Source organism: Astatotilapia calliptera, chromosome 19 (assembly GCF_964374335.1).
Source record: "Astatotilapia calliptera chromosome 19, fAstCal68.1, whole genome shotgun sequence".
Classification (NCBI taxonomy): Eukaryota; Metazoa; Chordata; class Actinopteri; order Cichliformes; family Cichlidae; genus Astatotilapia; species Astatotilapia calliptera.
Window position 1 is genome coordinate 5,614,670 of NC_137440.1, and position 23,382 is coordinate 5,638,051.

A 23,382-nucleotide genomic window follows, 5' to 3' on the forward strand; every position below is an offset into this window, starting at 1 on the left:
GATTGTGTTGTGTTTCTGGTTTATTAGACAGCAACACACTATGAAGAATAACAGCAGAGCAGTGCAGGGCATGACATGTGACAAAATGTCTGAGAGCAAAAGAAATTAATACATGGCTGGATGCTCCAATGCAATCTAACGCCACTTGGCTTGTGATCGGACGTGTAATTAGCTTTCTTCATCCTTGTCCTTCAACAGCTTTTTTCTTCCTTTCTCTCCATCTCCTTCTGCATATGTACACTCCTACACTTTATTCTTTTCCTTTTATTACTTGATGTTTCTCTAAACTTCCTTCACCTTATCTTTAACTTTTCTTTATCATTCTCTACCTTTTCTTGCCCTTCATTTACGGTACTGACTTTCTCTTCCTTATCCTAGTTTCTTAGCTTTTCCTCCTCGTTCTTGCAGCTTTTTCTTTGAACACCTGTTTTGTTTATCATCCTTCTCTCTCTTCTTCTGTTTTGCTCAGTCATCGTCTTCGCCTTGCATTGAATTTTCTCTGATATTCTCTGGTTACTGATTGCTACCTCCGTTACATTCTCTGTGTAATTATGCCCATTATTCTTTTTATCCTTGCTGGCACAGTGCATTCCAATACCAGTTGGCTGACTGGTCCACCACTTTTGCTTCAAACTGCAGCTTTAGAGGTTTTTCCCCCTGGGGCCCTTATGATGTTGACACTTGTTCTTTTTTCTCAGTGGATGGCTGTGAAAATGGATACTCAAATTTACATTACCCTCAGGAAATGCCTGATATCGTTGGTGATCTGTTGACTTATCGGTATGTGCCATCGTCAGGCAAAATTTATCTGTCTTATTATCTCCAAGTTAATGTGATTTCTGTTAGTCTGGCCTGCACTTTGTGTTAAGTTCCAATTAGCAAATTAGTCTCAATTGTCATCCACCTCATCCTTCTGCTCCCTTTGACTCTGCGTACCAAACTCTCCTCTGTCCTTTCTCTCACGCTGAGAAGTCTCAGAAGATTAGTACTTGCTACAAACCTTTTTCCTTTCTTTTGTTTTTCATCCCAAGCTGAATGTGAAAAAAGGAACATGTCAAGTCTCTCTGCAGTTTCCCTGCAAAGCTGTCAGGTTGTGTTTGACAAGGTTCTGATGCTGTCAGGAGTCACTGGAGGAGTGGGTACCGGTGTTATCCTCCGTGCCCTGACTGATGTACAGTGTCAGCTCCCCGCCTTGGGAGTCAGTTCTGGTGCTGCCATTCTGGTGTGTTTTCCCTTTTTACAAGGATCATGCACCCTTCCCCCTTCATTGATATACAGGCACCTGTAAACATGTGCGCACACATGCACTGATGTACTCCTGCCTCCTCGCTGCAAAGATCTCCTCACTGTTCTCATGTGTGTTTCTTTTAATTAATTAATTTAAAGTGTTCTCAGCGACATGAAAAACATGGCCTGAATCAAAGCAATCGAACGATCGAAGCCTTAGTGGATCTATTCGTCACATTAGCGTGTTGACATCTTTGTGATTTAGCTGTGGCTGCTGCCTCTGACAGTGTGACAAACTTTGCTTAACATTTTGACAAAGTGAGGCATCAAGTTTTATGCAGTATGAGTGTACATAGCTTATCCAAGTTAAAGTATTTTTGTACAGTAATGGTGCTGTAGAGAAGCTCTAAAAATGTTGTATTAAAGTATTCTCACAAACATTACAGTTGTTACATATTAATAACCCCAAAGCTATGTAGAATCTGAAAAAGCAGTGGCACCAAATTACTGAGTTGTTCCCTCAGTTATGCTGTAACAGTATTCAATCAGGGCCTTTTTCCAGGAAGCAGGTTCATCAAACTCTGAGTCTAGCCATAAGATCAGAGTGAGTCCAATAGACTCTGAGTATGATCATCTTGAGTTAACTACATGCATGCGTAGAGAAAAAAGCTCCTCGTCTGTGGAGCTGTAATAACACAAGTTATAATTATGGGTAAATTGTACCAGTGCTGAATATGAACATGTGCCAGTAAGGCCCAGAATATTGATTTAAGAAAATAAAAATAAAAAAGGGGAAAGTTTAGTTCACTCTGTCATCATCAGACACAGAAAAAAAAAGTTGCATACAAATATTTACATTTTTCGTGCTCTCCATGGTCACCATTTATCTTAGCTAACGTGAGTTTTCATTAGCTAAAGCTGCAATCTTAATTTGACATCACAGTTTGTGATTCCATCTAATTATTCAGCAAGTTAACAGAGGAAAAATGTAGGTGACAGAAGCTGAAGATAAAAACATTGACTGACACATCAGACATGTAACAGTTTATGGCCACTTCATTTTTTTTAAAATGAAATTCAATCAGCATTTAATGTACTGATGTGCTGTAACAGTCTGATTTTTAATGTTAGAGGATTTAATTATTTCTTCCATTACTGGATAAAAATGCTTAATGAGATTTACAGAAAAACTATGCTTTGTTTCCCAGTTTAACCTTTTTTTAATCTGATCTAAGATCAGCCTTTACTGATAGCTGATAGCTGTCATACAGTCAGTAGTAACTGTTTCACATTTAACTAAAAAAAATGCAGCTTTCCAAGTTTTGTAAGACACGTGTAAGCTTTTATAGCGCTGTCTACTGTACATCAGCTAGATTTGACATATTTCATTATAGCTTTGGCGAGATGACCTATTTCAACCCATGAGAAACCAAGGTCACACAGGTGTTCTTGTTAAAGTTTCAACACTGACTCTCCCATAGCTTTCCTGACAGTAAAAATTGGTCTGGGCTCTTACGGGTTAAAATCAGGAATACAGACAAAATAAGCCTGCCTTGATTCACCTGAATGGGAAGAGCTGGGAAATTACCTCATCTGAAATGGATCTGGGCCTGATCTGGTCTGAATCTATGATCTTTATCCATTTTGGATCTGCACTGGATAGTTTCACTTTTCCTGTACGCCATCCTATGTTAACCCCACAGATGGTTGTGCAGGAAAATCTCAGTCGATCAGCAGTTTCTCAAACCAGCCTGCCTGGTACAAACAACCATGCCACATTCAGAGTTACTTAAGTCATATTTCTTCCCCAAACTGACACTCGTGACCTGCTGCCAGGTGATTGTCTGACTATATAGTTATGTTAACAAGTTGAACAAGTGTACCTGATAATAAAGTGGATGAATATTTACTGCCAATAAAGAAAATGCATTTTCATGTCTGTCAGTTTTGGATGGTATATTAAAAGTTTTTTAAAGTCATAGTTCATTAAAAGTCAAAGCAATGCTTTGTGTGTATAAAACACAACACTAATTTACTTAAAATTTATTTACAGTTAATATAAGTTCAAGCTAATGTAAACAGGGTTGGTTTGAGCAGAAAACAGTTTAGCATTTAATACTTTTAATCTTTTAATTTCTGACATTTCAACATGAAAATAAACATATTGTTAAAAAGGAATGGACTATTAAAGATATGGCTTCTTGTTCTGGACATGCATGTAAGTGCGTATAGTTTGACCTTTTAAAAGACAATCTCCTTGGTAACAAAGCTCCACCTCGCAGGTGGTGGTTTGACTGGCATACTCCAACTTCAGACCAGCTAGTGCACTGTGGTGTATTTCAGTACAGTACAGCTCATTAGAAGCCACAGAGAGGATGCAGCCTTTGCCTGCTGTGCCACAGAGCACACAGGGGCGTACTGGGTTCAGCAGTTTAGCCCGCCTGGTGATAAGGGGGGTGGGAGAGGCCGTTTGTAGGGAAGGGAGATTCGCTGCTGCAGGCGTTGGTGGAGTTGGCTCGTGCTGCAGACTAAAATTCACTCTGGGCTCCGTCTCCGGCTGCTCCCACAGCGCGGCATGCCACAGCATGTCAGCGTCATCAGAGTGGGAGATATTGCAGTAAAAATCTAACAGGGGATTTCAAATTCATTGTGTGCTTTCTTGACACCGTGTCCCTGTTTCACCTAAAAATAAACCATTTATACACATTTATTGGTCTAAAACCTGGATGTTTCTGCATGTGAGAAGAGATTTGCATTCTTTCCTTCATGTTTCCACTTAAACTGAGCTTTAAATGGTGCTTCTCCCACGAACCTAAAACATCTGGATCGAGACAATTTTCTTTGCACGTGGCTGATTGTGGTTATCAAGGTGAACCAGCTGGCCGGTGCTTATTCGTCTCAGTATCATCCACTGACTGAAGCAGTAAGAAAAAAAAGAGGAAAAAGAATACACAGGAAAGCAGAACTATTAAAAAATAATGGTCACTGTGTTGTTGTTGTTTTATGGTAGAGTGGCTGTGTTGACTGCTTTGCTTTGTCAGCACCTGTGAGTGCTTCACAAAGTGCTGTTACCTCAGCCTCAGGCGAGACAACATTTCAGGCTGACGGCTGATCACAATGAGTGACGAGTACTGTGGCAGGGACACAAGTGCCTCAGGCACTAAGTGTAATCCTTCAGTTTTTTTAAACCAATAGTTTGATTTAGCTTGACCAGTAACAGTTACCTTTACTCAAAGTGGTTTTGTGCTGTGGAAATTACAGTCCGCTCTGTTGAGAAGAACGGAAGTCTTTTTAAATGGTGACCTTTTTTTAAGGAATACAATATTTGAGAATGTGGAAGACATTTAATTGAATTGTTCTCCATTGTGTTTAAAAAATGCATAGATTTCATTTCATTTGTTGGAAATCTATCTGTGGCAGGGTGTGGCTTGGGGCTCAGCTGCAAGGGAGGCTGAGACACACCGGAGCTCCGTCAGCCAATTACGTCTCCCCTATAAAGAAATGTACCGGGACCTGAGTTGGGGTTGTGCGTGTGGCTGGCAGCTGAAAAGCTGCGACCGTGTATTAAAGGCACGAACAGCTAAATAAAAGGGGTCAAAACGTGCGAACTGTGTGGTCGGGTTCGTCACTCTGTCTCACTATCCAAGTTAGTTAATTGTAATCCATCTTTGGGTGAGAACAACTTGTCACACACAAGTTTTTTACAACTTGGAAAGCTCAAGGAACCTTACTAAGCACTGATATATTACAACAAATTGTTCAATAGCTACACTATATGTAAAAAAAACATAGGACCACACTGTTGAATCTTTGAATTTGGGTGTTTTCAGTCCCGAACACACGCGTGTATAAAATCACAGCACCTAACCATGCAGTCTGCTTTTACAAACATTTGTGTCCACTTGATTCAACCACAGTGCTGTAACTGAATGCCATCTTTGTAACAAGTCTGCTTGTATTCCACGATCAGCTGGAAGTGGCATTACTGCAAGGTGAAGACCCAGAGCAGCTCAGTCATGAAGTGGCAGACCACGTAAATTTACAGAGCAGGGTTGGCGAGTGCTGAGGCTGGGAAACGTTTGCCAACACTCTGCTGACTGATTATGGTATCTCCATCAGCACAAAAACTGTGTGCTGTGAACTTCACGGCATTTCAATGGCCACATAAAACTCATTTAACAATCGGACTTCCATTTTGGCTAAATGTCCAAATTATTGCTTGGATTTAGGGTTCTTTTTCCAAGGTTATCATTATGCAGCAATATTGTTAACATTTGTTGAATTTATCCTCTAAGTCATAAAAATGATTGGGTCTGTTTAATTCCACTCAATTCTTAGCAACAAACATGATTTGCTGCAATTTGCTTCAACCTGCGCCATACGTGGATGTAGAGTTAATCTTTAAAACCGTCTGTGACCTCTTGCCAAACTCTGTTGTGACCTCTATATCTCCCCTCTTACAGGACATCTTTTTTCACCTGCACTTCCAGGTATTACAAAATGAAAAAGAATGATGTGCTTTTGCACTGCATGTATATAAGTCATGTGTCCCACATGTACTGTTTATAAAGGCGCATGTCATGCAATGCAGTTTGCTGTGTGTAGTATTTTCAACCAAAATCTAATCTCAGACTCTACTTACTTTGGTGCGTGCACTAGTTCTGCTCCTGTGTTATTTTTAGCCGAATGCCTTTTTCTTTTTTTTTTTCAATTTCCATTTCAAGTCTGATAAATCACACGGTTGCTGCATTCTTGTGAAACATAGGCAGACGCAGCACTATTAACCGTGAAAAAGACCGCTTATTTTCTTGTCCTGCAGTTTCCTTTCATGCTCTCTGTGAGGGCTTTTTGTCCTTTTTTTGCCACAATGTACAGTGGAAGCCTGTGGGCTGTCAGTATGTATTTACGTGAATGCCAGCAAGACAAATTCTCCCATTTTGCTTCATGATGAAAGTGTTTGTATGAAAAAGAGCCCATTGGCTCATTTTCTCTGCCAGCGGCTCGCTGTTTTTCTGTTAATGCATTGTGCTGCTCTGTAATGCATGCACATTTTACCGTGAACTATTCAGCCATTATAGGCAGCACAGAAAAAAAGTCTTAAGAATGACATGAAAATGATAAGAATTACATCACAAAGGAAAGGCGCTACAGTCAAATCATTCTTTGTCACGGTTTCTAACATAAATTCATATGCAAGATTTAGGTGTTAGAAATAGTTCAGGTTTCACAACAAATCACGTGTCATGATGGATTTCCCTGTTTAAGAGAGTTAGTTGTGGACTATTAATTTGCTGTCATGAGTGAAAAGGATGCTTAGTTAATGTAAGCCTCGATCACAGCTCCTAGTGGTCAGCTTCATAGTAAATTGAAACTACTTGAAAAGCATAGGCAGCAAGATTTTTATTAGTAATGATCTAGTTTATATTGTTAGCAGCTTGTTAGCTAACGTAAACATTGCTTTTCATGCATTTTCAGTCTAGTCCTTGTACCTTTTTCAGAAGAATGTTTAATATCATCATCATCATTATTATTATTATTGTGATCTATGAGCCATTCAAGTATAAAAAGGCACCCAACTCAAGGATGATCCAGTGTTGTCTAAACATTAAATTTGCTGAATTAATTACTTGCAGCCTCTATCAAAAACATTTTATATGTTCCAGTCTCTTCAGCTGAATCTACAAAAATGCCAAAGATAACACATCTTGAAAGGCTTTGTCCCCAAGTTGATTTCTTATAAGTTAGAACAGGGCTGCCCAATCCCAGTCCTCAAGAGCTACTATCCTGCAGCTTTTAGATGCATCCCTACTCCAACACAGCTGAATCAAATGGTTTGATTACCTCTTCAGCATGCCATCATGTTTGGCAAAGGCCTGATAACAAGCCATTCATTTGATTCGGGTGTGTGGGAACAAGGATGCATCTAAAAGCTGCAGGACGGTAGCTCTCGAGGACCGGGATTGGGCACCCCTGAGTTAGAAACTCAGCATTGTGTGTAGTGTGTCCCTAAAAATTCTGAGGAAGAAAGTTTTTAGTGTTATAATGCATTAGTAGTGCTACATTAATGTGGGTCAGCATTGAGGGCCTCTGCTCTCTCCCTTGCTTGTTGAAGTTATTTGGGTTAGTGTGTTTTTTTGGCTGATATCCTGTCTCACTTGTGCAATGATGTCAGTAGAGAGACCAACTAGGAGTCTCAGAATATTGTGTTTTTATTATTATCTCATATTATTAATAGGTACATTTAGCATCCACTGAGCAACATTGACATTTTTTAATCAGTAGCCACCTTGACTAAAAATTGGCAGTTATGCGCCAAATCAACTCGAGCTGCATTGTGTCCTACACAGTAATTTGTCTCATTGTTTTCCCAAACTGGTTGCCTTACTTTCATTTTGACAGTACATTTATGTTCATAAGTTCCCAGCTTTACCTCTGACAGCTGCTACTGCTCAGCATCACTGCATGTTACTTTAACCCCCTCCCCCAGCCAGCATCCACCTGTAGGCTCTGGGGCTGTATTTATTCATCACTTCCCAATTGCCCCATGTGTTGTATTTGTTGTACTCTGCTGCAACCATTTCAACACATCTACGCACAGAATGTTGTTTACTCAGCAATATCTATTTACATGTACACAAGTGAGCACAGCTGTGTTCTTGTGAATGAAACATAGGAATAATATTATTAATAATAATAATGATGAGTAATAATTATTTGTAATTTAACAGTTTAATTGTAACAGTTCAAAGTTTGAGGAAAGAAAAAACTACACCCTTTTTTAAAAAAACAACCCAAAGATAACAAATTAAGCCTTTCGAGATGGGATGTGAATTTGGTAAATGGACAGGTAAAGCACTTTTTTCTGTTGAGGATGTGACAAGTTGTTCATATAGCATCGTTCAGACATGAACTTATACTCTGATGGATGCAGGGAGGAACTCTGTACCTTTTTCTGTATCTTGCCCACGGATACTTCAGCATACAAACTGGAGAAGCCAGGGATTGATTCACCGACCTTCCGATCGGTAGCCGACCCAGTCTTCCGCCTGAGCCGCAGGATGTTTCGTGGGTTTACATGTATTTTTGTGTAAATATGAAATTAGAATCTTCAAATGTATTAGCTGTAGTTGTTAAAAGGTAATAGGTAACATTACAGCATAAGCGTAGGAAGTATACAGGTAATATTAAAGCGCACTGATGTAGAATGTGAGGTAGAAAAGATAGGAACACACTGCAGGGATTATGACGAACAAGTGAAATTGATCAACAGCCAACAAAATACAGTATATTATACAGTGAGCTACACAATCAATGCTAGTGTACATATGCTGCAGCAATTTCCCTGAAGAATATATACTTTAAAATACTCATTTTAGCTAAAAATTAAGGCTCATTTTCTGTGGTTGTGCAACACCAACTTTAAAAATGTGTAGAAAAAGAAAAGAAGCCTTAGAAACTGAAGCCGTACAGTAAGTTTTACAATAGCTGCAGCAGCAGTTTTGCTCGAGGGAAGCTGATGATTGGGTTTCAGAATAAATTGGATGTCGTGTTGATATTCCTCCCGTATTGACATCAGCACAGCATTGTCTCAGGCTTTTCTACACCGCTGCACAAAAGAGGGGGGGGCCTGAGTTTCTCTCCGTTCTAACAGAGAATGAAAGGAGGATTTTCACATAGCTGGAGGCCTGAGGGTTAAAAGCCATTTCAAAGTCTGCTTTTTATTCGTAATGGTTTCTTCAAAGGGCCGGGTCGATCACGACGTGTGACTACTGTAAGTGATGTGCCCCTGTTGTGTGACCCTTTTCTCTTTGAAATATTTGATTTTATTTTTAGAGCAATAGAGCAGGAAGCACCTGACCTCCAAAACTGTGTTTGCTCTCACTGAGAAAGGTGTGGCCGTCATTACTGAAATGACCTCTGCTGACATGGCTGTATTTTTAGGTAGACTTACAAACTTTTATATGAATCTGTTTTTAGTTAATAATTACATTTTCCAAAGAAACTGCAGCTTTTACTATCTTTATTTATTGGAATATTTCTTATGACCATGTTTTAAAAAAATGACAAAGACGCACAAACACGAGGGCTCAGAGGGCTCAAGAAGTGTTCGTTCATCTTAATCCTTGTTTTTCTAGTTTTTTCCATGAGATGAAAGAATCAAATGGAAGTCAGAGATAGGACGGAAGGCTTCAGTTTAAAAGACCAAAAGAGGAAATTCAATTCAATTCAATTCAATTTTATTTATATAGCGCCAAATCACAACATAAGTCGCCTCAAGGCGCTTCATAGATACAGAGAAAAACCCAACAAAGATCTATCTAACAATACTGATTGGGAAACATGGGACGGACTATTAACATGGTTTGATCCAGATGTGTGAGATGCATCTTCAGCATTTCTGTGTTTGTTTGGTTATGGACGGCTCTTCTCTACCCTTTTTCTTCTTTTGAACTGGAACAATTTACAATGACAGTTCACTTCTGCCATTTAAACACTGATTTTCACGACTATCAGGGTGTACGGATTTCTGAGTGTTGCATGCGGTCGACCGCAGATGATGGTGTGAATAAATATCAGATTACTGGGAATTTCCCTAGGAATAATGTCTGGTTGACTAGTACATACAGACAGCAGGTTCCCTAAGCCTTCGCTTTTTCACAAGACAAAAATGTGCAAAATTTTCAGTGATTCCTGTGTGGTCAGGGCACACCGGATGGCTCTGGGTTTTGCGCTGTGTTTACATGAATTAGTGAAATGGAGACAAAATGTCATCTTTTTGTTTACATGAAGACAAATAATGTATTTTACTAGGAAGGGTTTTGCTGCTGTGCTAGAAGTGTAAGTGAGGCTCCCCACAGTTGTTGTCAAACAGGTGCTTAAATGCTACCATGATCTTTTCATAATCCTAAGTAGCTTCACTTTTAATTAAGAGTACAATTGGCATGAAGAAAGTGTCAGTGGTTTGAAAAATATTGGAATTATGACTGTAGTAGGTGAAAGTCCTGTTACTTAATCCATGGCTCTGACCTCCTAAAGCAAACTGTGCTGCTTTGCAATGAAAGCACAGTGATTCAGTAGACAACATTTTGTGAAAATCTGATGAACTGCTGTGAGCCTTGAGCAGGGAAACTGCATGGGCAGTGCAGGTAACATACAGCTGCCTGGGGTCTGATTGTGTTTGTGTAGCTCATAAAGTATCAGCTGACATAGATGACAAGACCGGTTAAAGTGTAATGACTGTGATTTTGGCAATAATTGACTTCTCATTTTTTCAGGATGGACCAAATTTGCACGGCTAACACGTGCACTCACCAACAACCGCAACACCCTACAGCAACTGGCGCCTATTGGCAAACCTGAAGTCAGCCATAAACAGTCCAGACTGGCTGAGGTGAGCACATACGTTATATGAAGAACATTTTTGTAGTTTTTTTTTGCAGGTACTTATCCTAGGTCTGATGAAAAAGTTACTCAGTGCCACCTATAAAAAAAAAAAAGAGACCCAAACCAATTTTGGCACATCGCCCCTTCAAGGTAATCATCTCGTAGATTTGGGTTTTGCATAATGGCTCATCACTGGTGATAAGAACCAGACCACAGATTATGACCCAAAGATGTACAAGTGCAACAGGACTTCATGGAGTGATCTAAAGTTGTGTTTGAGACATTGTAACTGGCCAAGAAGGGGACATGTGCTCATCTATTTATTACTTTGTTATTTTCAGGATGTCCTGATGTAGGAGACAGACATATGTCTATGTCTTTATAATGTTGGGCTTAAGACTTTCCTGTTTGGCAAAGCTTGTAGCTAGGGCTGGATCAGGTGACACTGAACCTACCCTTAGTTATGCTGCAAGGCTGTTGGTGGCTATTAATTATGAGCTATTATTAATCTCTGGCTCTCTTCCACAGCATGTCTTTTATCCTGTCTTCCTTCCCTCACCCCAATCGCTCGCGGCAGATCGTTGCCCCCCGAGCCTGCTTCTGTCGGAGGTTTCTTCCTGTTAAAAGGGAGGTTTTCCTTCCCACTGTTGCCAAAGTGCTTGCTCATACAGGGGTGGGCAATCTTAGTCCATGAGGGCCGGTGTCCCTGCAGGTTTTAGATGTGTCCTCGAACCAACACAGCTGATTTAAATGGCTAAATTAGACTGAGATTGCCCACCCCTGTCATAGGGGGTTGCCTGATTTTTGAGGGTGCTCTGTATTATTGTAGTATCTTTACAATATTAAGCACCTTGAGGAAACTGTTGTTATGATTTGAGTATTAGCTTGCTCAACTTTGAGGTTTAAAAAGCTTTTTTCCCCACCTAAATTGTACTTATGCCATGTGTGCACAAGGTTTCACTAGATACAAATAGTTTTTTATCTGGCTGAAGTTGGTAACACAAGCTGAACTGCTCACACAGATAGATAATTTGCTGGTTACCTAGTAATAGCAGCTAGCTGGCTAATCCTAGCTTGATAAAAAAAAAGAAATTGTATTATTGTAAATTTAAGTGCGTTTTCTGTTTGCCTGCTAACCTTTAAGCAGTGCAAAACCTTCTATTAATTGTTCCATTTAAGCAGCAGCGTAGTTCTTCAACTTAAACTGAAAATCATTCCCATTTCTTCATTCTGCAAACAACATAGTCGCTAACTGTAGCTACCCTGTCACACCAGAAGGAGTCTTCTGTATAAACACACACACTGTAAATTTGCCACCCTTGAAATATTTCTGCATCAAAAAAATCCCCGTATAAAAGATGTATAGCCTCCTTCTGACCATATTCCCAAAGCTCACTAAAAGAGAACATCAACTTTTACAGTCAAAAACATGCATATGCAGTCACAGGCTTCACCTTTTCCTAAACACGCACACCACCCTCCCCTTAACTGCTGTTGTTGGAAGTAACACATTCCCTGCTGCTCCTCTGAACTGTGGGCACCATTCAGGACAGGTGGAGAGACAGAATAGGGTGGTGCGAGCACTCCAAATGATTGTGCTATAAAGTTAGAAAATGGATTGCAGGGTGGAAAGAAGATGGTTCATTTTCCCAGTTTTCATCAACCTGTTTTATTCATGAATGTTTGAGGAAGGTGTGATGCCTTTAATCAGAGTTTGTTTGTGTTTAGTGCATGATGCAAGAAGTTGTGAGGGTTTCTGGGAAGGTGTTACCGACTCAGGTGTCCTAAAGGTGAAACAGAGGTGAACTGAGAAAGGTGGAGAAAAAGAACTACAAAGAGAGGGAAGAGAAAGGAGTGGAAGTAGCAACTTAAGAGGGAAAGAATGGCATGAGAGAAGGAGATGTGGGAGAATGTAAGAGCAGTAATGTTTAGGAGAGAAGTAGGAAGGAAGGACTGGAAAAAGAAATAAGTTAGACCTGGTATAACAAGCTAATGCACTCTCTTAGCCGTTTTCCTGGCCTGGTGCTGGATGGGTTGCAGGGTAATGTGTTGAGGGTGCTCAGCAGACACTGCAGGTGAGCCATCTGCTCTGCAGTCTGAAAGGCACAGCTGGCGTCTGTCAAGGATGCTGTTGAGTGTCTCACGTGTAAGCAGGGATGTGTGCGAGTGTTTTTTTTTCTTCTCCTCACAATGCTTCTGTGGGTTAATTGGCAGCCTCGTTTCTGAGCTGTGGTGCAGCTCTTGACCAGTTTGACTGACAGCTTTGATGAAGAGAATTAGAAGTGACTGAGCTCTGATGTTATGAAGCTTGCTGTTAAACCTCAGCTCTGTCAATCCATCGTTTTATTTAGCATCAAACTGAATCCCAGTGTGAGGACAGTTTGGGCTAACTGAGGCCACGCTGTCCCAACTGTTTTGTCAGGAGAAAATGATGATGACATGCAGTATCAGTAGTTTAGGGTTATTACTTGTAGTCATCGCAAATACAATAATACCAGAACCAGAAGAGCTGTATTGGTAGTAACTATAAAAACAGCAATTTTACTATTAGAGCTGTATTACTACTAAATATGTATATTTAACAGGCTTCTTTCACCGAATACAGAAACCTGTTAATGTGTTATGTTTGCGGCGGCAGAATATATTACAGCTCTGTAGCTGACACAAATAGACTATTATTTTGTATAAATAATGAGTCGAATGGTTAATGTGTGATCTGCATGTGGAGCTGCTGGATTTAATGGAGTCTGTTCTGTAGAGGTGGCTGAGCTTGGCAAGGGTGATCATCACCACGCTAGGAAATAGACTACGTATTCTTTTAAAAAAATGTTTTTAATTTAATTTTTTGGTCATCTATTCTTTCCCCCCTCTCTCCTTTTCTTCTTGCCAATTTCAGTCCCCCTTCTGTGTCTTCCCCACGTCAAGCCAAAATGTATTCATAATACATTTCTGTCACCAACAGCCTTACAGAAGAACAGACGTGATGAATACAGATTAAAACTGAGAGGAAAAACTTTTCCTTCACAGTGCTGAGCACCATGGGCTGATGATCGTTAGACTTAATAAACAAAAACAAAACAAGGACTGTTTTTGTTGAGCTTTCTTTCATCTATTTCACTAATTTAATTTCCCCCTTTCTCTCGTTTCCTTTCTGGAAACCGTGCATGTAGTTAGTAAAAAACAGAAACGTGCAACCGTCTTTCTTGGACTGCTGTTACAAACATCGCTGACAGTTAGAAATTCGCTTGACAGGACAAACTTTTCTCTAATGAACTAATAAATCGGACTCACGCTGGAGAAAGAACCAGGGGAATTTTAGCTTTCTTTGGAATTCTTGCATATATAAAATTTTCTGCTAATTCAAATCAGTATTAAAGGAAACCTGCAGCATCATGCTTTCCTTTAGTTCATTTCAATGCCACAATGTTGATATGAAACTGGTTTCCCAATGTTTCCAGTGTCTTTCACTTCATGCAAAAGCAGGTCCAGCAGTACAGTTAGTATGGCTCACCCGGCTGCTCTTAGCAGGATTCCAGGAATTGGCTAATGAAGTGAAAATGGGCTTTTAGGGAGGGATTTCTTAAACAGACAACAGATAAAAATGACTTGTTTCTGATAGACAATCAACTAAGAGCCCAGAGATGGAAATAAAAACAAAACAAAAGCTTACCCTTATGCATTCTCAGAGTTTAAAAAAAGAGCTGGAAATGCATAAAATGCATAAACAAAACTGGCAGTTCAATATTTACAAGTTTTTAACACACAAAGATGCCGAAGAGCTGGAAAATCACTTATTAATTCACGTTATTAGTAAAATGTACACTTAAATATACAAAAGCCACAGATGTCTAAAGCATTAACCTGTTTTTTACCCATACTGTACATTTACTGTTGTATTTTGTTTAGACTAAGGGTGCTTTTGATGAAGAACTGAAGTCTAATCATATTGCTGTTTCCATCTGCAAAACCACCTCCAGGTTTTGCAGCTAAACTCTGACATCCTCCCGCAGTACAAGCAGGAAGCCCCCAAGACACCACCTCACATAATACTTCACTACTGCACCTTCAAGACCACTTGGGACTGGGTCATCCTCATCCTCACCTTCTACACGGCCATCATGGTGCCCTACAATGTCTCTTTTAAGACCAAGCAGAACAACATTGTTTGGCTGGTGCTAGACAGCGTAGTCGACGTCATCTTCCTGGTGGATATCGTTCTCAACTTCCACACCACCTTCGTGGGGCCCGGTGGAGAGGTGATCTCTGACCCCAAACTCATTCGGATGAACTATCTGAAGACTTGGTTCGTCATCGACCTGCTGTCGTGCCTGCCCTATGACATCATCAATGCCTTTGAGAATGTGGATGAGGTAAGTTTGGGCATTTCTACTGTTGTTAGAGGTGCAATTACCTAGAATTCTCACAAACCTAAATCTCAATTCAGCCCTGAAAGTGGCCGACAACATTAAAACCACCGGTCTAAATATTGTGTAGCTGCCTCTTGTGCTTCCAAAGCTGCTCTGATCCATCAAGGTATGTTCTCCATTAGACCTGTTACGGTGACGTTGTTGTACTAATTACCAAGATGCTAGCAGCATATCCTTTAAGCCATGCAGAGTCATGTTGAGGTGGCATTTGGAAGCCAAAGCAACATCTTGAACCTCAAACCTTTTTTTAAAGTGTGGCAGTACGCATTGTTCTGCTGAATGGGGCTGAAGATACAGTTGACTTTACGAGGTGCACTTGTCCTGCAGTGTTGCTTTGGTTTTGGTACATGTCAGTGTAACATTCGCATTAATGCCAGGACCAAACATTTCCCTCTTGTCAAAGGTGCTCAGGCCCTTTTGCTCATTTTCTTCCCTCCTCCTACTCAACACATCCATTTCAAAATGTAATAGATCTGTTTCTTCCTAATATATTTCACCCCTTTACAGGTGCCATGGTAACAAGATGATTTATATAATTATTCACTTTACCTGTCAGTGCTTTTAATGTTGTGGCTGAATTGTGCACCTCTCAAATAACCTTTTTGACTATTCGTCAAATTTTTTGCCTTCTTTAGACTTCAGGGTTAAAAATCGTTACTGAAGTACAAGATGCAGTGAATGAACAGAAGCTTTTGAGCTTTTTTAAAATAAACAATGCCTAAGTGCTCAAACTTTATAGTTCTTCTAGGATTGTCTCGCTATCTTTTGTCTATTCATGCAGTCCTCGTCTCAATGCGTGATCTTGAGATGACGGGTTCGTATGAGAGTGGGCTTCTTCTTTTTGTGGCTGAAATGAGTAAACATTTAAAAGGGACTAATATGTTTCCCGGTACTGTTCTGTCTGTAGTCAGTCTGTCAGTTTGAGCCAGATGTGTAACAGATTATTTTCAGATGATTCAGAAGATGACTGATGATTGTTTTTTGATTCACCACATGGGCTTTAGTGGCTCCGTAATTCATTTACATCTAAATGAAAGGGATGTCATTACACAGCAAAAATCAGGCTTCGTGTTATACTTCCAAGATTACTGTAAGTTCTCTCGAGATGATGACTCATCAAGCCATTATGTCAGTCGTTTCCCACAGTTTGCTGATTGGTTGAGTTTAAAGCTCGGGGGCACAGATGAGTCACAGTGAATGTTTGTGACCCCATTTACAGCTGCTATTAACAGGCAGTCTGTGTCTGCACGTCTTATCAGGACAAGGTAAGTAGGCATTTAATTCAGGTGTAAATGCAAATGTAAAATGTGATGACATTGGCCAAACCAGGTCTGGAGATGGTCACAGCTTGAGCTGTAATTGGATCTTGTAATGTAATTGAATTCTGTCCAGTGTGGTCACTATTTAAAGAAATAAAAACATCAAAACATTTGATGAAATCAAACATATGTTGGAAAGCCAAGAATTATGATTAATACCAAATGCAGCTGCAGGTTATATGTTGAAATCAGATGTACATGGGGTCATGTACTAATATGAAGGGGACGAATATGAAGCAAAATCTAAGCTCATCTTGCTTCTGTGATGCTATTAGGTTGTATTTTGGCAGATTTAAAATCTTTTTAGGTTAAAGGGATGCACAGAGGAGGAAAGATTTTGAATATTGGAGACAGGATTTGCTCTTCCTCTTCCCAGAAGAAAGTGAGTGTCTGCTCTAGGGCATAATGACTGAACATGAGTTGCATGGATTTTTAAACATGCTAAAAGGTACTGCCATCAGATTTTCAGAGTGGTGGAGAACTCCTATGTCCCAGCTTTTCCTCACAAGGAGGTTAGAGAAAATACTGTTGTACTGATGTTCTCCTGCACATTAGAGAGTTTGATTTCTGGTTAAGGTTTCATAATGAGATCGAGCTCATTCGGAGTATTTTTCACGCCCACTTACCTCCATCAGATATCGTGCAGTTATATCAATATGGCCTCAAGTCCATTAAAGGTGATTTTCCACTTTATTTCCCAGCAGTTAATTATATTTCAGCCCGAGTGTACGGAGTAATCAATTGAACGTAGAATGAAAAGAACAACTAATATCTACTGAAGTTTTACTCGTGTAATTCTTCGTTTTTTATGTGTTTCAACATTTAATTATTTATGTTTGATTTTTGCTCTTGTTGTGACACGTGCTTCTGAGCTTGTGAAAAAACAAAGTGCGACTTGTGTTTTTTGCATTCAGTGTATACATGCATACATGTGTGTCTGCCAAGCTGGGCTTTAATCACATGAGTGCTCAGATGCCAGGAATAACAATAATAATACCAGCATTTAAACTACCAGCAGCTGAATTTTAATCATCTATTAATTTTTCATTTCACACCTCTCTTGGCATTTTGTTCTTGTTAACATTTGGACTGACACAACATGCTGAAATGCTCACACATTCTAGTGGCTTTTTTTGGTAACTATTCTTAACAGCTCTTAAAGGCACAACAAAGTTATCTTTCTGTGTTTTCTAACTTAAATGTGCACCTATGAATCAGAACCAGAATACTTTATTAATCCCAGAGGAAATTATTTGGTTACAGCTGCTCAAAGACAGTAAGGACAGAAGTACCAACAGTATTAAATAATACAGTCACTGTCACAAATAGCTCTAATGCATAAAAATATCTCCAAAATCATACACAGAAGAGATAAAAAAATATCACACTGACAGGTATTTTCATTTTCAGGATGTACAGATGTTGTTAATTAACTTTTTTTGTATTTTTATATTTTATAATTCTTTAAAAATCCCAGTGTTTTAGAGAGATCATTTGTTCTGAAAGAAACAAATAGATATTTACTAAACAGTTTGTCATATACATAGATCTGTACTGTATGTACTCTATCTTCTGGAAATCTGAATGAAACTTTGCATGAACAATGTCACACATACTGCAGTTATCTAGATTTATACGTTTAAAAAAATTATTCTAAATGGCAATTCTTTGGCTTTTTGACATGTTACATTCATTTCTCCGCAAATGCGATGTTACCTTCTCTGTTTGCGTTTCTTTCACGTGTCAGATTCAACATATGTTACAGATTTCCCCTTACATTTGTTATATTTAGTAATTTATCCTTACTTACGCAGTTTAAAAATAAACTAATTTCACTGTCACAACAAGTCGAGGATTACTTGTTTACATTCTTGCCCAACTGCTTGGCTCAGCTGGTTGTTGTGTTTGTGGCATTGCAAAGATACGTTGCCAACAGAGGAGTTGCAGAGTGCCCTCTGGTGAACAAATGAGCAATAGCAACAATCATAAGTGTTGAGTAGAAAGTTTAAAATGTTTATTTAGCTGCCGTCACAAATGATGATACCAATATATAATTGCAAATACCTAATACTAGCTGATATATTGGTAGCACCCATAGATCAGTTGGACCAGTCAGATATTGTAATATTACGTTTTTGGTAAAGGTAAGAAAAAAAGTTAAATGAATCGATTCATGTTTTATAGTTTCTGTTTCAGTTCAACTCATTACTTGCAGTATTACATTATGACCTGTTAACAGTGAACAGCATATTAATGACATGTGCATAAATATGCAGTAAACACTGAGTGAAAACGGTTACAGGGTTTTCAAACTATTTCCTTTTTCTATTTCAGCTGAAACATGGCGTGAGGGTTGAATTACTGGTAATTAATTCATGGCCCAGTGTCACAGCCAGCCTTAAACCTCCCACTCAGCATGTTTTTGTGGTTGTTTGCATTGGCTGGCTGACTGTGTCCACTGTCAGAGTGAATGATGTATTATATTGTGGATCATTCAGTAAGTGTCTGGAGCTGTGCTGCGTGTTAGTTCAGGTGTCTCTTGTCCTCCGGCCTCTCACCGCCGGTCGCTGATGGATTCGATGAGATCCCTGCTAGGTGGAGTTTTGTGTTGCTGCCTTTCAAATAGTAGACAACAGTGAACTGGGAGAGGAAGTGGAGTGTGGGGGAGACAGGCAGAGAGGAAATCAATGGCACGTAAATTTCCAGAGGACACAGTCAAAGCCTCTCTGCCCCTCTTTGCCTAATTGACATTTTTGCTGCTGCTTTTCTGTATTAGCAGGCTAGAAGAATGGATGCATGCTGACTGAGGACGGTGTTTGGGCGGCTTAAGGTGTAATGTGAAAGGAGAAAGGCAGAAATTATTTTAGCCTCATTTCATCCTCGTGTTGATGCATTCTATGGCTGAAGCAGGCGGGGAGTATTTTTAGTTGTATTTTAACGCAGGTTTAAAATGTTGTCAAGCCATGCCAAAGCATGGTGAGATGTAGGTGCTGCCAACACATCCTTACACATACTTGCTTACACACAAACGCATGACTTTTAGGGCTGTCATAAGAGCTCTCATAAGAGCCTTAAAAGTCATAACCAGCCATATATATATATATATGTATATATATGTATATGTATATATATATGTATATGCAGAAGATACCAGAGTTTGGAGAACTTTTCTTTTCTGTCTGAATAACAACATAGTATAGCCATATGGCAATGTTCAGTATTTTTCATAATAACAAGGCTCGTTAGTCCCAATTATATTGTTTTTGACAATCAGTGACAGTACTTTGAGCCACAACACTGCTTAACATTGTGGCTAATCAAAACTAGAGATGCAGTTCCTCTATTGCTCATCTTTCAATGATTGACTTTGACTTTGAAGCATTTTAAGTGTCAGAAAATAAACCTAATGTCCTCAGAGAGCTGCTTTGCCTGGCCAGCTATCCCATACTCAGAGATAATCACTTTACAACGATGCAAAACAGAGAAAACTTGTGAAAATGTTTTCCATTTTTAGGGTATTTGAGGGAAAGTGAAAAAGACAAAGTCATTACAGCAGTGAAAACAAGAAAAGAATTAAATTCTATCTACCTAATTAACATAATTGTTTCAGCACATGAAACAACGAGAAAGTATTTTCTGAACAATTCAGAAAAATAAAAATAAATTAACCCTAAAGCATATAAAGTAAAGCATTACAAATCAGTCCAGTTTTGCACTGCTGTTTCCTGAGTCTGCTTTAAAAAAGTGCACACAGCTACATTCATCTTGCACACTGGTGAGGTGTTCTGGTCATAAACTAGGAGTAGCAATTAAAGGTTGTTATTTGTCATCAGTTAAAAACTAGCATTTTGTAGGAATGTGATTAATGGTTTTTAATCTTTGCTTGTTTGTATATGCCCATCACATTCACCCAGAGCTTAATGTGACAGTTTGTTTTGACAACGTCACATAGGAAGAGGTTGATAGAAGATAGAGTTCTGTGCAAAAGTCCTGAGCTCTACCTCACTTCTTTATATTTGACAAACATACATGGAAAAACAGTATTTAAGGCAACAACAAGTTTGAGTTTGTAGAATTTGAACAAGCCTTAAAGTCAGTATTTGGTTTGACCACCTTTATTCTTCATCACAGTCTGAGCTGTCTTAGGCAAGCTTTCTTCTAGGTATAGATCATCAGGTATTTTTGTATTGTCATAATTTCATCAATTTTGACAAAATCCCATCATCACATTAAATTCAACTCCAAACCATGACAGAGCCCACAGGTAACACCAGTATGTCTTGAATAACTGAGCTTCTCACTCCAGCCACCCTTTAGAGGAAACTCATTTCCACTGCTAGTGTCCGTGACCTCATTGTTTTGGTCATTACCCAGAGTTCATGACCAAAGTTGAGGTTAGGAACGTAGATTCACTTGTAAATCGACAACATCGCTTTTATGCTCAGCTCTTTCTTTACCACAACAGATTGGTAACTATCACTCTCCCTTCACTCTTGAACAAGAAGATACTTAATTTTGTCCACCTGGTATAGTAACTAGTCCCAGAGGTCTAATCCCGGAGCACTCCCTCATTGAGAACCATGATCTTGAACTGGGAAGTACTGATTGTCATTCCTGCTGTTTTACACATCAGTGCGAGCTGGAGTTCACAACCAAGCCAAGAGAACAACATCATCTGCAAAAAGCAAAGATGAAATCTGGAAGTCAACAAAGTACAGACTCTCTATCATCCTGTCCAAATGATCTAATATGTAATTGTGAAAGATCCACGACAGACCCACAGGCATTTTCATGCTTTTCAACATAAACTTTTATTTACGGCTGCTGTTTCACAGAGACGGCTTCAGTTTTTCAGCTCACAGCTGAGCACACACCAACAATAACAGTGACGGGACCTAGTTCAGTTGATTTATGCCGGCGTGGTGTGATTGTGGATGCAGCTCAGGTGCGTCCGTCTCCCTCGCAGCTGCACCACAGACCACATAACCTCATCGCCCGGCTGAGGCATGCAGGGATGTCTTAGTTCAGGGGGCTGCCCGCGTATCCAGTGGCGGTGGTGACGAGTTAGGTCCGGGGGCCACCTGCGTAGCAACCGGCGGACCTCACGGCGCGCTGGCCTCTGGCGTGGACGCTGTTGGACCAGCCGACATGGCTTTGGCTGTGCAGGTCCCTCACTCACACTGACCTCTAGCTCCATTTGAGCAGGACTCTCCGGCCCTCTGTCCATGCCCTCTGTCTGCACAGCAGGTCCCTCTGGCTCCTCGACCTCCGTCTCTGGCTGAGTAGGTGAGTGAGTCGGTGGACGTGGAGGTAACATTTTAGTTATATATACAGTAATACAACTAAAATGAACAGAATCCATGACAACCCCCCAGAGTACTGATGGCAATATGCGCCAAGCTCTTGCTTTGGTTGTACAGTGACTGAGTGGCCTGTGATTCTGAAGAATCCTCCACAGGATACCCCAAGACAAGTGGTTAAATGGCTTTTTCATAGTTTGTTTTTCAGTTCGTGATCTGACAGCTGGTGGTGTTTATCCTTTTCGAATCCAGTGGTTAGTGGTGCCACTTCCAAAGATCTCTGCAGTTAAGTCTTTGAGTGAAATGTTTTTTTCACAGGATAGTGAGTGTGTTAGAAAGGACAAGAGCAAAACCCTGAAGTTGTACAAAACTTTCCACTCTCCTCTTCTGTTCGTTCTAGTTGGCATTTTGGAGATAGAGGTTATAGATAGCTCAAAAATAGCAACACCCACACATACACAAGATGCATGGAGGTCAGCAATAACATGAACAGAGCAAGTGAAGTAGTCGGGCTATTACTGTAAAATCACAGCAGCAGAAAAAATGATGTAACGCTCGCATAAGGAGTGGTGCTGACTCTCCCTCAGGTTGCAGCAGGGTTGGTGTTGGATGAGGATTTGTGCGTGTGTGCTGAAGTGGGTCTTTGATACGCAAGTGTGGGAGTCAGGCACGGAGGAACCCCCCACGGGCCCGAAGCCACCTGCTGTCACAGAGGAGCCCGGAAGGCCATCGGGAGTTCACAGTGTGCATCTGCAGGCGCTGCGGCTGCTCAAAAAGGTCTAATCCACCCTGACCTTTCTGCGTGCCGTGCATGTTGCCACAGCCATGGCTGGCCAAGCTGACAGGGCCGGGAGGAAGCTGTGTGCCATGCAGCTAGGGGTGGGGATATTAAAACTGCGTGTGAACACAGAGACTGTAAGGCTGAAGGAAGATAACAGAAAGTGGGAAATGAATGCGCTTGCAGCAAATGAGTTATTATTGAAAGAACTGTATGGAGTAGTAGAGAAGTGATCAAAGATCAGTGTTTAGATGTGGGAGATTCTATGTATGAGCAGTGTTGGGCAAGTTACTTTGAAAAAGTAATTAGTTATAGTTACCAGCTACTTCTTCAAAAAAAGTAATCGAGTTAGTAACTGAGTTACAATATTATAAAAGTAACTAATTACTAGGAAAGCGTTACTTTAAAAGAATGTTTAACCCTCTGGGGTCCAGGATATAACTGCCTGTTTTACTTTTGATTTTACCTCTACATTTCACCTTGGCTCGTTTGGCCTCACATGTCTGAATTTACTGTTACTTTTTCATTTTGACATACCGTGTTAACACAATTGATCTAAAATCAGACAAAAACATAAAATCAGTGTAGAAAAAAGTTCTTTTTTTTACTGTAACAACCACAACAATGTTTAATGGATCATTTTCATAACTTGAAATGCAAATATAAATTGTAAATTTTAAAAACTTGTGCACAAGTTTTGCAAACAACAAAGTTATTTGCAGCTATTTACCTAAAAATTATAACGATTTCAAACTATTTACAGAACAATCAGGTGTTCTGCATCAAATGCAGATGCCACAAAGATTAAATGCACCACTTTGCATTTAATTTCTGGCTTATTATTAATCTCCGTTGTCCTGTCTCCCTTCCCTCATCCCCAACCAGTCGTGGCAGATGGTCGCTTCTCCCTGAGCCTGGTCCTGCCAGAGTTTCTTCCTGTTAATTAG

At 39.9% G+C, this 23,382-nt stretch overlaps 1 protein-coding gene across 1 annotated transcript in view; it reads left to right on the top strand.

The window, feature by feature from the left end:
• The first annotated feature begins 10,360 nt into the window (after nucleotides 1-10,360).
• Nucleotides 10,361-23,382, top strand: part of kcnh5b (potassium voltage-gated channel, subfamily H (eag-related), member 5b) — an 82,058-nt gene continuing 69,036 nt past the window's right edge. The window contains exons 1-4 of the mRNA XM_080294143.1: nucleotides 10,361-10,373; nucleotides 10,503-10,618; nucleotides 14,589-14,991; nucleotides 20,613-20,630. Of these exons, the coding sequence (XP_080150269.1) occupies nucleotides 10,361-10,373; nucleotides 10,503-10,618; nucleotides 14,589-14,991; nucleotides 20,613-20,630 (550 nt within the window). The remainder of the gene's footprint in view (nucleotides 10,374-10,502; nucleotides 10,619-14,588; nucleotides 14,992-20,612; nucleotides 20,631-23,382) is intronic.